The sequence below is a fragment of the Lepidochelys kempii genome, chromosome 7, assembly GCF_965140285.1.
Source record: "Lepidochelys kempii isolate rLepKem1 chromosome 7, rLepKem1.hap1, whole genome shotgun sequence".
Classification (NCBI taxonomy): Eukaryota; Metazoa; Chordata; order Testudines; family Cheloniidae; genus Lepidochelys; species Lepidochelys kempii.
In genome coordinates, this window is record NC_136386.1 from 88095208 (window position 1) to 88111766 (window position 16559).

Here is a 16559-nt window from a genome sequence, read left to right on the forward strand (position 1 = left end):
AAAATAATTAAACCATATGAAATGTAAAGTATTAAGTAAGGCTTTCATTTTAACAACATCTTTTGTTCCTTTTCCTTTGGTGGAGAAGTTTTTAAAAGGAAACTCCTCTCCACCTCTGGTTTGACAATCATTTAGATGGTATCAAAGATGCTGGTAATGATCCTTTTGGAGAAAAGAAAAGAAGTTAGTTGAGATGGGCTGGAGCTGCTGTTAAAGTCCAATGCTGATTCATCCCAGGCGGTGGCTGAGATTCAGCTAGAGCTGGTAGAGGTGGAGGCAATGTCATCTGGGTCCCTCATTCTGGTCCAGTCTGGCCAGCAGCTACAGTCCCAGGGCAGCAGGAGGAGGATATTGGGGAGCACTGCAGCTGCCCACACCATGGCACCAGCCAGTGCAGCAGCCACCCCTCACTGCCCAGCTCCAGGTTCGGCCTGGCCACGGGGCAAGGCCTCAGGGAGGGAGAGAAGGAGGAGGCAGGGCAGGCAATTACCTGAGGAGGAGCAAGGGGTGTGGCAACAGAGAGGGATGGGGCCTCATGGAGCGGGGTGTGTGCAGCCCCTCCAATTTTCTATCTAGCCCACCTCAGCCTTCACAATGTGAAGAGGCTGGTGCTGCCCTTGACCAGGAGCAAGGCAGAGAAGCAGGACTTGGGAATCAGGCGAGAAGGCAGGATCCAATGTAGCAGCCAGGTAGAGCCCAACTATGCAGACAACTTCCTGTGCCTCTGAGTTTAAATAGGAAGCTCTGATCAGGACCAGGGAATCCCTCCCTGATGTAACTTCAGGTTTCAAAATCCCTCCTGTTTAGTTCATTAGTAGTGAGCCTTTGGATGGGAGCAGGGAACAGTTAACTGTAGATCCATGTTCAAGACCTGTGCAGATATGACAATCAATTAAACTGACTTTAGGGCCCCCACTGTGGTGCCAAAGTACAAATAGAGACTTGGACCTTATATTGTGTTTTGAGTATATTGAGAATTAGGGGTCTTTGTTTTATGTTCATAAGACTATTTAATCTTTGTCCACCCTCCTCATTTACCAATCGTTTGTATAATACTGACACCTAATAAGGTACATTTGTTTGGTGGATTGATGCCTATTATATATATTGTTTCTGTGATAAGACTAGGTAACTCGTATTCTTTAATATAGATCCACTTTTGTTGCTGTGGATTGGATGCACTTCCTTGTGCCTGGATTTCATTCTTAGGGTAATCTGTTTACTATTTTTATGTTTATTATGGCTTTAAAATTACCTGAATTATCTGAAAGCATATGTTGCTGGTTCTGAGAAAAAATTCACTGGTATCAGACTGTTTTCTTAATCAGATTTACAGTTAAACTGTTTAATGATGGCCACTGGTTATGACAGTCCACAATTGTGGAATTCCTGCATGATTTTTTTTTGTTGGTGGTGTTTTTCCCTCCAAGATATTGTTCTTATACTCTCTTAGTGGAGTAAGTATGAGCATATTTGTTTATACAACTTGTATAGCGTTTTCTGACATTTCTTCTGAAAGATGAGTCAGTTCTCATATCTCCAGACTAGATGGTAGTAATTGTGTTCTTGGTTTAAAAATAAAATATGCAGTTGGTAATAAACTTATTCAAATACAGTATTTTCTCTTTTTATATAATTTACACATAAAAAGGCATAGTTAAAGAAGTATGAATGATGAATGCACTATAAGGTGGGTAGAAAGTTGGCTAGATTGTCGGGCTCAACGGGTAGTGATCAATGGCTCCATGTCTAGTTAGCAGCCGGTGTCAAGTGGAGTGCCCCAGGGGACGGTCCTGGGGACGGTTTTGTTCAATATCTTCATAAATGATCTGGAGGATGGTGTGGATTGCACTCTCAGCAAATTTGCGGATGATACTAAACTGGGAGGAGTGGTAGATATGCTGGAGGGCAGGGATAGGATACAGAGGGACCTAGACAAATTGGAGGATTGGGCCAAAAGAAATCTGATGAGGTTCAATAAGGATAAGTGCAGGGTCCTGCACTTAGGACGGAAGAACCCAATGCACAGCTACAGACTAGGGACCGAATGGCTAGGCAGCAGTTCTGCGGAAAAGGACCGAGGGGTGACAAGTGGACGAGAAGCTGGATATGAGTCAGCAGTGTGCCCTTGTTGCCAAGAAGGCCAATGGCATTTTGGGATGTATAAGTAGGGGCATAGCGAGCAGATCGAGGGACGTGATCGTTCCCCTCTATTCGACATTGGTGAGGCCTCATCTGGAGTACTGTGTCCAGTTTTGGGCCCCACACTACAAGAAGGATGTGAATAAATTGGAGAGAGTCCAGCGAAGGGCAACAAAAATGATTAGGGGTCTGGAACACATGACTTATGAGGAGAGGGATTGTTTAGTCTGCAGAAGAGAAGAATGAGGGGGGATTTGATAACTGCTTTCAACTACCTGAGAGGTGGTTCCAGAGAGGATGGTTCTAGACTATTCTCAGTGGTAGAAGAGGACAGGACAAGGAGTAATGGTCTCAAGTTGCAGTGGGGGAGGTTTAGGTTGGATATTAGGAAAAATGTTTTCACTAGGAGGGTGGTGAAACACTGGAATGCGTTACCTAGGGAGGTGGTAGAATCTCCTTCCTTAGAAGTTTTTAAGGTCAGGCTTGACAAAGCCCTGGCTGGGATGATTTAATTGGGGATTGGTCCTGCTTTGAGCAGGGGGTTGGATTAGATGACCTCCTGAGGTCCCTTCCAACCCTGATATTCTATGATTCTATGATAAAGTCTATAAAAGTGTTTCCGTATAAACAGTCTCAGTTCAGATGAAGTATTATGTGTTACTAAAACATTTGGTTTGGTTTGGTTTTTAAGTGGAACAATGTATATTCTTAACAAGTCTCATTATACATATCTTAACACCTATTAAATATACTATTAAGAAGAACAGGAGTACTTGAGGCACCTTAGAGACTAACAAGTTTATTTGATCATAAGCTTTCATGGGCTACAGCCCACTTCATCAGATGCATGCAGTGGAAAATACAGTAGGACAATTTTGTATACACAGAGAACATGAAACAATGGGTGTTATAATACACACTATAACGAGAGTGATAAGTTAAGGTGAATTATTACCAGCAGGAGAGAGGAAAAAAAACCAAACCTTTTGTAGTGATAATCAAGATGGGCCATTTCTAGCAGTTGACAAGAACATGTGAGGAACAGTGTGTGTGGGGGGGAATAAACATGAGGAAATGGTTTTACTTTGTGTAATGACATATCCACTCCCAGTCTTTATTCAAGCCTAAGTTAATGGTGTCTAGTTTGCAAATTAATTCCAATTCAGCAGTCTCTTGTTGGAGTCATTATTTGAAGTTTTTTGTTGTAATATTGCGACTTTTACAACAAAAAAACTTCAAAAACAGACTCCAACTAGACACCATTAAATTAGGCTTGAATAAATACAATTTCAGGTTTCAGATTATAAATTCCCCCTTGTGTCTCGAAGTCTGGGTATGACATCAGATATTAGGGGACTTATTTTCTGGTTCAGAGGTGCTGAAATTATGCAAGTACAACTGACCTTGCAAGAGTTTACTCATTCTGGCCCTCTGTATCAAACTGTCTTCTGAAGAGGACAAAGTCATTAGTCTAAATGATGAATCCTTATAAGGTGGTCTATCAAATACAGCTTTACCAGTGTCCACGAAATGTGGACTATGGAAGGTTTTCAACTGTGAAACATTTAGCATTATTTCTGTCATATGCAGTTTTCTAATTTTTTACTTTAAAAATGTTTTACTTTGTAGAATTTGAACCCCTGGTTGCCATTTTGAATTTAACCTAAATTGACTTAAAGGGTGTTTACTTTGTGAAATGCTCCATTGGGTTAGGTGAAACTGTGACAGCCAAGTATGCTTATGGCACTCAATTAATAATAATACATCTAGAGTGTTACTTGTAATTTGTCTCTTGAGTTACCGGGAATCTTTTCATGATGAAAAAACATGGCTAACTGTTTGATACATTATTCTTTATTTTGCCAGGCAAAGATTTTGTCCTTTGAATGAAACCTTAGGAGAGAGCTACAATAATTCTCTTTGTGTATGATGCATATCACAGTTAAACAATCATTTTTCCATCACTGATTTTCCTAGGTGCTAATCAACTAATATTGATTTTCCTAGGTGCTAATCAACTAATATTGATGAATACATAATGTAAGCTTTAGAACTTCATCATTACAACCAAGATGTCTGTAGTTTAAATACATAGTAATCATCCACAAAAATTTTCTGATTGGCACAGTCGCAGTCCTTATGTCACTGATAATGGAGTGGTGTTATAACCAAAGAAAATAAATGAGCCTTGTAAAACTATTATAGAAATTTAGCAGCTTAGGCACAAACATCTACTCATTCACCATTCTGCTACAATCAATATGAGGTTAAGTGACAGAGTAGCTACTTCCCCATGTCTAGGTAATTGTTTGATCAGAAACAGTTGGGATAAGAGGCTAAAGCCCAGCAAGAGAGGCTGAGCACTGCCTTGTATCAGCAGCCAACTAGCAGGAAGCTGCCCAAGGAGCAGGACCCAAAATTCCCTGAGTACTATTGTGGGGATTCCCACCAGCCTAAATAGATTTCCCTTCTCTTGCACTCCACAAGCTAGAGAGAGAGTGGACTCCCTAGATTACTGCTATGAATATGGAGCAATATGACATAAGGAGTTGTGGATGATGGTAGCTGAGCTGAATAGCTAAGAGAGAAAGCACATAAGGGTCAGTGTACATTCAAGGGACCCAAAGATGGGGAGAGGGCTGAGCCCCATCACAGATGGTGATAGTGATGAACAAAAAAATTCATATTTCACTGACCCATCAACAAAAAATTGCTCACTCTAGCATAGTGGATGAATAGAATTTTAAGAGCTGAATGAAATGCTTCAAAACAAAACAAAAATGTTTCAAATCCTTTGTTTTTTGGCTGGACTGCCATTAAGAATTGAGAGACTTCTGGCTCCTCTCCACTCTGATTGCTAGTGGCATTCCTCATATAATGTATTGTAGTCATGGGATATATTTGTAGAAGTCTCCTCTTAGGTAGAACAAGATTGCTAGTTAGCACTTTGTTTCATCCTTGGTTTTTAATTTCCTCAGTCCTTAAATGGCTGATTAATTATGATCTCCTCTGCAGTTCTTTTCTTACCAGAATAATGTCCACAGTATGGTTCTGACAATTTTCTATGGTTCTGACAATTTTGTTCTCTGCAGGGCAGCTCTAACTTTTTTTCAATTTAAGACTTTTTTTCAACCCTGACATTAGGAATAATAGGTCTGGATGATTGGAAAAAGTCTTTTGTCCCATTTATTTTTAATGGCTCCTATATCTTTTTGTTGGTTAAAGTGACTCGAGGCCTTGAGCATCTTGCTCTCTGTGGGGAAAGACAACCTTTCATGAGAATCTCACACACGGGCACATATTCTCTAATTGTAGTCCTGTTGATTTTTTTATTGGCTTTCCATTTTAATTTCAGGATTCAGATTTATTTTTGTGGTGGCTTTGTTGATGACAGTTATAAAAACATGATTATCTAATTAAAAAATAGTTGGATAGCTAGTCTTTAAGGTTATTTTCTGTGACCATGCCCGGGTTTATATTTGAGTTTTCTGACATTTATCTCTTCACTTTGTAAATATTGTATTACATTTAACAGGTTTGACTGGATTGTTTACAGATATAATTTAATGATTAATGCACAGCTTTGCACAGTTTTCCTGACTAATTCAAATGCTGTATTTTGCTTGATATTAGAAAATCCCCCCCCCCTTTTTATTAAGGAACATGGGAAGGAAAAGAAAAGCAGATCAGAAGATTTAGAAAGAATAGCTGGATTTTGAGTTTTGAAGATAATTATATTGTACTAGAAAGGCTTTTTTAGTCAACTGTGCATAGTTCTTGTAACAGCTGAAGACTTTAATTATTTTGTATAACTTTACATATAGTTCTTCCCCACAAATTCCCCATAAATAATGGGAAATTTTCGGAATTATATTAGGGCTGTCGATTAATCGCAGTTAACTCACACAATTAGTTCAAAAAATTAATCATGATTATTCGCAGTTTTAATTGTACTGTTAAACAGTAGAATACCAATTTAAATTTATTAACTATTTGGGATGTTTTTCTATATTTTCAAATATATTTATTTCAATTACAACACAGAATGCAAAGTGTACAGTCATCATGAGAAGATTATATATCACACAAGCAGACAAAAAAGCTAATATCCAGAGAGACACACACCATCAAATATGAAGAAGGCTATCTGCATAGAGGTTTCTGGTATAGTAGATGGGATCCAATATTTCAGCCACAATATTTATATTCATTGGATTAACCACTTGGGGACCACTCCTGCCACATCCTTGATGGCAGTGGACAGCCCTAGTTCTGATTCACATGAGAGCAGCATTCATGGAGCCTGCCACAGAGCTCAGTTCTTAAGAACTTCCTGTCTTAGGCCTTGTCTACACTGCCACTTTACAGCGCTGAAATGTTCTCGCTCAAGGGTATGGAAAAACACCCCCGCTGAGCGCTGCAAGTTTCAGTGCTGTAAAGTGACAGTGTAGACAGTGCACCAGTGCTGGGAGCCACGCTTCCAGCACTGGTAGCTACTCTCTTCATGGGGTGGTTTGGGTTTTTTTTTACAGTGCTAGGAGAACTCTCTCCCGGCACTGGTGCTGCAACTACACAGCCCCGTTAAGTGCTGCAGCGGAAGTGCTTTAACATTACTGGTGAAGACGTACCCTTAGATCTATTCCTTGCAGTAACTCATGTTGTGTTCTGGGCCTTTGGGTATTTTCCCATTATTTGGGATAAATGACCCCACAACTGAAACTGCATTTTAACTAAACCGGAGAATATTTTTCCTCATCTTACTTGATGGTTTGTTTTTGTTTACTGTACCTTTGACGCGGTTAAAATTGAGAGCTCTCTTTTCTAAATGGCTTTTTCTGACTGTGGATGGGAAGCGAATTTGAATGGGCAATGGCAGAATGAAAACAGACTTATTAAGCAGCTGTTTGCAGTATACACTAACAGTTGTGTGTATGTTTCAGCTTCTAATATTTGACCTTGTTGAATATCTTAGCTAGAGCAATAGTTGAGGATTTCCTGAGCTATCTCATTAAGAATAATTAGAAATTAAAATAATGAAAATTAGCAATCAGAAACTAAATGGATCTAAGCTATGTAACTCCTTTCATAAAGCCTCTATTAAATAGCTTTTCACTGTCTCTCAAAGAAACAGACCCTTTATTTATTTCATTGTTCTTTATTATCTATGCTTTACAATTATATGATCAATTAGATGAAATTCTGGAGTAAATAAGATCAAATAAGCCTTTCAGAAAGATTTTAGCACATAGCCACAAAGATCTTTTCGCCTGTTTTGTTTGCAAAAGATTTTTATATTATTTGCCTTATGATTAAACATCAAAAATGTTTCTTCTCTGAGTTGCAACAGTAAATAATTTCAACATCAGTTATACTGTGTGGAGACATTTACCAGAGCAGTCCTTTACATGATTGCATTGTGAAAAATATACCACAGATCTAATGAAACTGACCCAAATTTTAAATTGTTGGAATTTTTTGCAAATATCAAGAGATGGACCTCTGTTAAAAAGCTCTTGTACTTTGGGGACCAACTCTTGAATGGGACTTCTAATCTGGCATACCTTATTTTTATTGCTAGTTTTGTTTCATTCATTCTGAAAGTCTGCCGGTGGTACGATAAAAATAGCCCCTAGAAGTGGGAAAAAAAGACCGCTTTGAAAGTGGTAGGGTTTCCGTAGCTACAGCCATAGGCCTCAAATAAATAACTAAGAATCTGTTTACTGTGCAGGGTGCAGACAGTCTTCTGGGGTACCTGTGAGATTTAGATCCCAGTAAGCCAAATGTAGCATTGGAGTTTGTGTTGCTGCTGCATGATAGTGGAATGTTGAAACAGAAACTTTTTCCAAGCCTGCGTGCGTGTGTAGGGGTTGAGGGTGGGGCTTATCTATTCTAGGCAGAAAACGGAAGTGATCATCTAGTGCCAGTGGCAGGACAGAAAGTAACTTTGCCTCCAAGAACATGCACCTGGGGAAGTGCACTTCAGGATAGCAGACTCCGAGCAACACAAAGACATCTGCTTATACAAGGGTATCTGAAGAGCAGCCCACCTCCTCCAAATCTAAAAATTAGCTGACTCCAAATTCAGAAACCTTTTTTGCTTTCCCCTGAGGAGAAACATAAGTTCTTCTTTGAGCGATTGTCCACATAGATTCCACTTCTGGTGGACATGCACCCCAGGCACATGAGATTGGATTCTTTAGAACAGCAGTATTGGCTGGGGATACATCTGTACTGTAGATGCCCTTGTGCCCCTGCACCCAAGAGTATGAAGCGTGAAATAGGCCTAACTGTTCCTCAGTTGCATGGGGCAGTGAGACAGAACCCCTGCAGTGTCCTCTCCTCTGTGCAATCTGTGATTCTATCTAGTTGTTTTAGTACCTGTTGTTAGTGCAGCTATTTGTATAATGTAATTTGGGGTAGTGTAGTTCTAACACCTGTCAGCCACAAGAACCCCAAACCATTAAACTTAAACTTTAGGGAAGTTGTTCCAGTACCAGAACTGCCATGCAATGGAGGAATCAAGGTTTCTGGGATCCTGTCCCTTTTTGCAAGGGCGCTTTTGCTATCAGTGATGGATCCTCTAAATGCATGAAACACGTTTCTGGATAAGTGATTGATATGTTGTTGTTTTTCTAAGAGGACACAATAAGTGAGGAAATCTTGCCTTAAAATTTCCTTTTTGGAATGCTCCATGAGGGTCTCTTATGAAGTTGAGGGAAAGAAGACTGCCAAACTAGATCAGATTTCTTCGTGAGTACTCTGGAAAGCCACATTTCTGCCTCAAGCTCCAGGACTCACTCTTTCTTACCAAAGCCACATTCTTTAACTGTGGAGTCAAGAAGAGCATCCAAGCTGTCCTGTCCATTCTTTGGAAGAAAGGAGGGAAAAAGAGCACCTCTCTCAAGGTGTCCACAGACATATCTTAGCATGCTACCATGTATCTGTTCTAGCTCATGTTTCTGAGTCAGGTTGAAGAGATTCACAGTACTTAACAACAGCCACAGTTGTCATTGCTTCCTTTATGAAGTTCCAAGCCTTGATACCACCTGTGGTTGTAACTTTGGAAGATGTTTTAAAGATTGCCAGAGCAGCTGAAAGGGATAGTTTCACCCCTGGGGGACATATAGGCCTCCTCCACATTTGCCTTTGCACAAAACAGTGATATGTTGCCAATCTATTACCACATTTTCTTCCTTATAAGCCAAATTGGTCTGTCAGGAATCAAGGGGACATTTCTATAAATGAAGACAAAAGGAATATTGAAGCTAGCAGATTTCCTGGTTCTGTGCTCCATAGCCTGCAGTCCCATATCTATGTAATGTGCAGTCAGGCCATTCTAGTTTCCCTAGAACGTGGATCACAGTAGGAAGACTTCTTCCATTGCTCCTGCCTCTGTAGTGAGGTCTTGCTCTCTTCAAAGGCCATCTTAAGAGGGTCAGCTGGTACAATACACAGCATCAGGAATTACTGAGCAGGAATAACTACAAGAAACGGAGGATCAGTCCATCCCAATTATGATATTTTCCACTTTTTGCAGTGAAATGGTCACCCCAGCAGCTCCAGTCCAGTCTGGTGACTACCTCATATTCCAGGAGTTGTTATGGTGAATGGCCAGTACACTGGAAATCTTGGTAGAGAGAGTGCAGGAGAAGTCATGCAAATTATTAGACATTCTACATTCCTCTCATATATTGGCATTGCCAATCTGCCAGGAATAGTCTTTTTTAGAGCTAGCTGAAGATCTTTGGCAAACCATGGCTTCAGTGCACCCACATAAAAAAAAGTGGGCAGATGCTACCAGGTTACCACAAAGTGATTTTAATATTTCTACAATCACTTGATCCTAGGATCTTTGGTGATTGTGGTGGTGCATAGGAGGGTTAGGCAGGGATTATCCAAAATGACACTGCAGCACAAGAATCCAAAAAAAGGTTGACCTCTTTGGCTGAAAGGTCTATTCCTCTGCAGTTTGCAGATGCACACATCAAATTAGTAGGCACACCTGACTAAATCTCTCTACATAGATTGTAGAATAACTCCTGCAAGGAAACAGAGGAGCTGAAGTATTCAGTGGTAGTGGGGCAGCTAGTGGTCTGTACCTCAATACAGGCTGCATTGGATGCTTCAGACTCCACACTTCATTCCCTGGTGACTTCAGTCACAATTGACAGGGCTTCATGATTGCAGTGTTTGAGAATACGAAAATAAGTGTAAATGACCATCAAAGACCCCCTCTTTGAAGGTAGTGATCTCTTTAACAATCACACAGAAGATGTCCTGCACACTTTAAATTACCTGAGCCATTCTGCACTCTTTGGGGGTTATATACATTGGCCCAAGGAGAAGGCAATATAGACTTTAAAACTACCCTAGAGAAAGGCAGCCTTCCTCCTGTTATAGCCAACAGATATAATCAGACCCTTCAAGGAAGACCCTCTGCCCAATACATCAGCAGGCTTGACACCATGGTGGAAAGTTGTATAGATCAACTTGAACTACCTTCCCATTCCCATCCTTTTGACAGCTGTCATCTTTTGGTGTTCGGAGGTTGGGACTAATAGCCTTGGACAAGAGGGTCTTGGAGATTGTAGACAAGACGTATTTTATCCAGTTCCATCTTTCTCTTCCCCGCCACCTTCTTGTCCCTCTTCAGGGACCCCTCTTATGAGACATTACTAAGAAAGGAGGTAGAGTTCCTCCTTCAACTTGGAGGGAGAGAGAGAGAGAGAGAGAGGTGGAAGGGTCTATTTCAGATGTGCATCAGAGTACACTTTTCACCATATCTACCTACCAAGATGGTGATGACAGACACCTCCGCTCCCAAATGTGGAGCTCATATGATCAACTTCTAGGGTTGCTTACTTTCTGATTACAGAAAATTGAACACACTTGCCCCACCCCTGCCCTGCCCCTTCCCTGGGCCCCACCCCTTCTCTGAGGCCCTGCCCTTCACTCACTCAGACAATAAATATAGAATATCAGGGTTGGAAGGGACCTTAGGAGGTCATCTCGTCCAACCCCCTGCTCAAAGCAGGACCAATCCCCAACTAAATCATCCCAGCCAGGGCTTTGTCAAGCCTGATCTTAAAAACCTCAAAGGAAGAAGATTCCATTACCTCCCCCGGTAACACATTCCAGTGTTTCACCACCCTCCTAATTAAATTTTTTTTCCTAATATCCAACCTAAACCTCCCCCACTGCAACTTGAGACCATTACTCCTCGTTCTGTCATCTGCTACCGCTGAGAACAGTCTAGATTCATCCTCTTTGGAACCCCCTTTCAGGTAGTTGAAAGCAGCTATCAAATCCCCCCTCATTCTTCTCTTCCGCAGACTAAACAATCCCAGTTCCCTCAGCCTCTCCTCATAACTCACGTGTTCCAGTCCCCTAATCATTTTTTTGCCCTCTGCTGGATGCTTTCCAATTTTTCCAGATCCTTCTTGTAATGTGGGGCCCGAAACTTGACACAGTACTCTAGATGAGGCCTCACCAATGTCAAATAGAAGGGAATGATCATGTCCCTCGATCTGCTGGCAATGCTCCTACTTATACAGTCCCAAATGCCGTTAGCCTTCTTGGTAACAAGGGCACACTGTTGACTCTTATCCAGCTTCTCGTTCACTGTAACCCTAGGTCCTTTTCTGCAGAACTGCTGCTTAGCCATTCGGTCGCTAGTCTGTAGCGGTGCACTTCTGTCCTAAGTGCAGGACTCTGCACTTGTCCTTGTTGAACCTCATCAGATTTCTTTTGGCCCAATCCTATAATTTGTCTAGGTCCCTCTGTGTCCTATTTCTACCCTCCAGTGTATCTACCACTCCTCCCAGTTTAGTGTCATCTGCAGACTTGCTGAGGGTGCAGTCGACGCCATCCTCCAAATCATTCGTGAAGATATTGAACAAAACCAGCCCCAGGACCGACTGTACTATCCAATTAACTTATATAATCCAAATAACAGCAACACTAAACCTCTATAAAAATATGGCATAGCTTTTACAGTAAAATCTGATCATAAATACTATTTTAGTCTGGTAATATAAACAGTAAATTGTATGAATGAAGAGAAAATACATATTTGCAAAGTTTTTTCATTTATGTAGTTAAGTTCCTGCCTTCCCTTAATGTGTTCTCATTAGGTTTACATTACTTGACTTTCATAACTGCTCCATTATGCCTGGGAGTTTCAAGGTCAACTTGTTTTTTGTTAGAGAGTAGACATCCAATATGATCACACTTCAGAATCTCATTCCTTTGTGAGCTTTCATCAAAGTGAATGTCTAAAATCAACAACAACAAAAAAACTTGAATAGACTCCAGATATGAAATGATCTAATGTAGTGTTTGTCCTTTCTGGTATTTAAAGAGTCGAAGGGCTCTCTCTTTTTTCTTCTACCTTTTGTAATAGTCTTTATAAGCTCACTCTTAATAATTTTTTTCACTATAATTTACAAAATCCTTGGCTGTCTTTAAACAGAAAATGCACCACAATTATGTAAGATTGTTTGTTTGTATTCCTTACTTATATAGTATACTAAAGAAGACATGAGGAGAAAAAACCCAAAAAGCTATTTGAGTGCAATTGAAGATGAGGTACAACAAAGGGAAAGATATGATCATGAAATAATAGTTAATACAACGGAAAAGAATAGGAAATCTGTTTAATTTTAAGAAAATGTGTGTGTTTAATAAGACGTGTAATTCCTGGAAGTGTAAATGGCCTCACTTTAAATTTAGTAGTCGATTAGTTGCTTATCATACAAACCTATTTTTGACAAATGGCTGCTGAACCACTGGTTCATCATTCAATGATTTGGTTGCCACTCAGCAATGAGAAGACACATACTAGTAGTGAAAGTACCTTGGAGAGACCTTCATTGTACCAAACAGGTGTGGAGTTTTTGTTTTTATTTTTATGTTCGTTTAGTTAGCCTAGCTGTAAACCTCTTGACAAGAATTACAGTCAACTTCTAGCAATGATTAGAGTTGCATCAGTTACATTAATGGAATTTTTATAACATGCTGTGAGAAGAGAAAATCAGAACAAGAAGATTTCACATCTCTAGTGAACATGCAATCACTAATTGTTTCCCCACAGCTGTGCTCCTAATGGAGAAAAATGTGTTGGGAGGACAGCTGTGCTTTTCAGATGCATCTACTTTTCCCTCTTAGACCCTTTTTTAATATGTGAGTTAGTTTTTCAGTGCTCACTGACATGTAAAACCTAATTCATGAAAGAACATTTTGGAATGTCCAATATAACTTGAAATCACTTTGGGAAAGAAAGCTATTAGAGGTTCTCCTGATATAATGCTTGGGGTGTGCTACAAACCACCAGATCCAATCTGGATATGGATAAAGACCTCTTTAATATTTTAATTAAATATTATTGGGAATTGCGTGATTATGGGAGACTGTAACTTCCCAGATATAGATTGGAGGACAAGTACTACTAATAATAGTAGGGCCCAGATTTTCCTGGATGTGATAGCTGACAGATTTCTTCACTAAATAGTTGCTGAGCTATTAAGAGGTTTCCATTTTAGATTGGTATTGGTGAGGACCTCATAGAAGAACTGGTTGTAGAGAACAACCTTGGTTCTAGTGATCATCAGCTAATTCAATTTAAACTAAATGGAAGGATAAACAAAATAGATCTGCATCAAGGGTCCTTCTTTTCAAAAGAGTTAACTTTAAAAAAAATTAAGGGAATTGCTTAGGGAGTGGACTAGCCTGAAGAAATCAAGGATCTGAATGTGAAGGAGGCTTGGAATTACTTTAAATCAAAGTTGCAGAAGCTCTCTGAACCCTGCATCCCCAGGAAGGGGAAAAAAAATGTAGGGAAGGATTGCAGACCAAACTGGGTGAACAAGCATCTCAAACAGGTGATTAAGAGAAAGCAGAAAGCCTACAAGGAATGGAAGATGGGAGGTATCAGCAAGGAAAGGTACCTCTTGGAGGTCAAAAAGTGTAAGGATAAAGTTAAAACTGTCAAAAAGCAAGCAGAGCTGGACCTTGCAAAGGGAATTAAAACCCAAAGTAAAAGGTTCTATAGCCATATCAATAAAAAGAAAACAAGGAGAGAAGTGGGACTGCTAAGAACTGAGGATGGGATGGAGATTAAAGATTATCTAGATATGGTCCAACAACAAAACAAATACTTTGCGTCAGTTTTTAATGAGGCTAATAAAGAGCTTGAGTGTAGTGGCCGGATGGCTAATGGCAACAAGAGGATATGAAGGTAGACATTACCACATCCAAGGTGGAAGTCAAACTTAAACAGATTAATGGGACTAAATCAGGGAAGCTGGATAACCTGCATCCAAGAATATTAAAGGAACTGGCAGATGAAATTGCAAGCCCAAAAGCAAGGATTTTTGATGAATCTGTAAACTCGGGGGTCATACCCTATGATTGGAGAATTGCTAATATAGTTCCCATTTTTAAGTAAGGGAAAAAAGTGATCCAGGAAACTACAAGCCTGTTTGACTTCAATTGTATGCATGGTCTTGTAACAAATTTTGAAAGAGAAAGTAGTTATGGACAGAGGTGCATGGTAATTGGGATAAAATACAACATGTTTTTCCAAAGGGTAAATTGTGCCAAACCAAGCTGATCTTTTAGAAGATAACTGATTTTTTAGCAAAGGAAATGCAGTAGATCTAATCTACCTGGATTTCAGTAAGGCATTTGATACAGTTCCACATGGGAAACTCTGAGTTAAATTGGAGAAGATGGGAATTGATATGAGAATTGAAAGGTGACTAAAGAATTGGTTAAAGGGGAAAGTACAATGGGTCGAGATTTTTTTATTTGACCAAACTTCTGTTGGTGAAAGAGAGAAAATGTTGAGCTTTCCTGAAGAAGACCTCTGTGGAGCTCGAAAGTGTCTCTTTCAGCAACAGAAGTTGATCAAATACAAGATATTACCTCAGTCCCCCTTGTCTCTCAGATATTTAAAGGTATTGCTTTGCTCACTATTGCAAGGCCTTAGTGACTTAGACAGGTAAGTCCCATTTTCAAAAGTAACTTATGTATTTAGGCACCTAAGTTCCATTGACTTTCAATGAGTCTTAGGTTCCTAGGAGACTAAATTACTTTTGGAAGTGGCATTAAAGGCAAGTCTGTATGGAGAGTTAATGTGCAGCAAGCTGATGTGTGAACCTACAGAGCACCAGCCTGCTGCACTGTACAGAACTTCTAGCGCACGGCAGCAGTGTCCACATGGCCGCTTAGTGTGTGGCAGGGTAGAGCAGATTTACAGATGTAGGTTTACACACCAGCTTGCCGCCCACTGTCTCTCCATAAAGCCAAGCCCTTAGCCATTTAAGTCATTTAGACCTTGCAATGTTTAGCAGAGTTCTTCCTAAATATCTTTAAAAATCTATGAAATGGGAATGGTAAGATTTGCCAATTCACCTACCCATTTCAGTGGTATTGTGAGTGTCTTGGAAGATGAAAAGTGTTTAGTATTGTAAACTAACAGCATTTCTCCAATGTATGGTTTAAAGGAGTAAACAAGACTTTTGTCCTGTTCAGTTTATATAGCTCAGCAGCTTCTAACACACACATCAAATTTTGTATACAATGCTTTTATCTATTAACTTAATAAACTACACATTTGTATTTAGTAGCTCTCAGTGTACTGCTTTGTATGTCTTAAAATCTATCTTTAAACAACTACAACAAAATCTCTTACTTATTTTCTTTCATTATTCTGCTCTGCTTCCATTGATGACTCTAAACTTTTGACTCCAGACTGGCAATATGAGGGTAAGATGGCAAAATGTAACTTCCTGAACATTGCTTGTCTGTTTTTTTTCATTCTCTTTAGAACATTGTTAAAATTCTGTTCACTCTCTTTAATTAAATCTTTTTGTTGCAACTAAATTCCAATCATATTTGTTTCTGTTGTGAAACTTTAATTACAATTTATCCCTTTTAATCATTCCTTCATGTTCTTTGGGTTAAATTACCATTACATTATTTCTGTCCTGAAGGACTTCTGCTTCACAGCGGTCCCTACTGGTATATTTAGAGAAACATGAATGTGGGTTTATGGTGTAGCAACTGAATTGTAATGTGTTGTGATGTGGCAAAGACTTAGTGTGTGTATTCATGACATTGAAAGTAAAAGTGTCATAACAAATAGAAACTAGTACAACAATTCATAATGAGAGCAGGTTGTGAAATTTTCATTTTCATGGTGGGCCAGATCCTGAGGTTCTAATTCAGTACTTTCTCAGGAAAACTCAAATTTACTTCAATTAGAGTTTGAATAAAGATTAAATAAAAACCTTGAGTTTGGGCCCTTTATACCAGTAACTAGCTAACAATTATCTTGGCCTTAATCTTAGTTGCTTCAATGACCACTATCTCAGTGACTAATTATCTTGCTTCAATGACCACTATCTCAGTATGAT

At 39.6% G+C, this 16559-nt stretch overlaps 1 protein-coding gene across 6 annotated transcripts in view; it reads left to right on the top strand.

The window, feature by feature from the left end:
- The window catches only part of PCDH15 (protocadherin related 15), a 1335873-nt gene that overhangs the window by 738139 nt on the left and 581175 nt on the right, over positions 1–16559 (top strand). For 3 of the 6 annotated variants that reach the window (XM_073353680.2, XM_073353679.2, XM_073353689.2), the window contains one exon: positions 15895–15909. The exons of the other annotated variants lie outside the window; for them this stretch is intronic. In XM_073353680.2, the coding sequence (XP_073209781.1) occupies positions 15895–15909 (15 nt within the window). The remainder of the gene's footprint in view (positions 1–15894; positions 15910–16559) is intronic. 6 annotated transcript variants of the gene reach the window in all.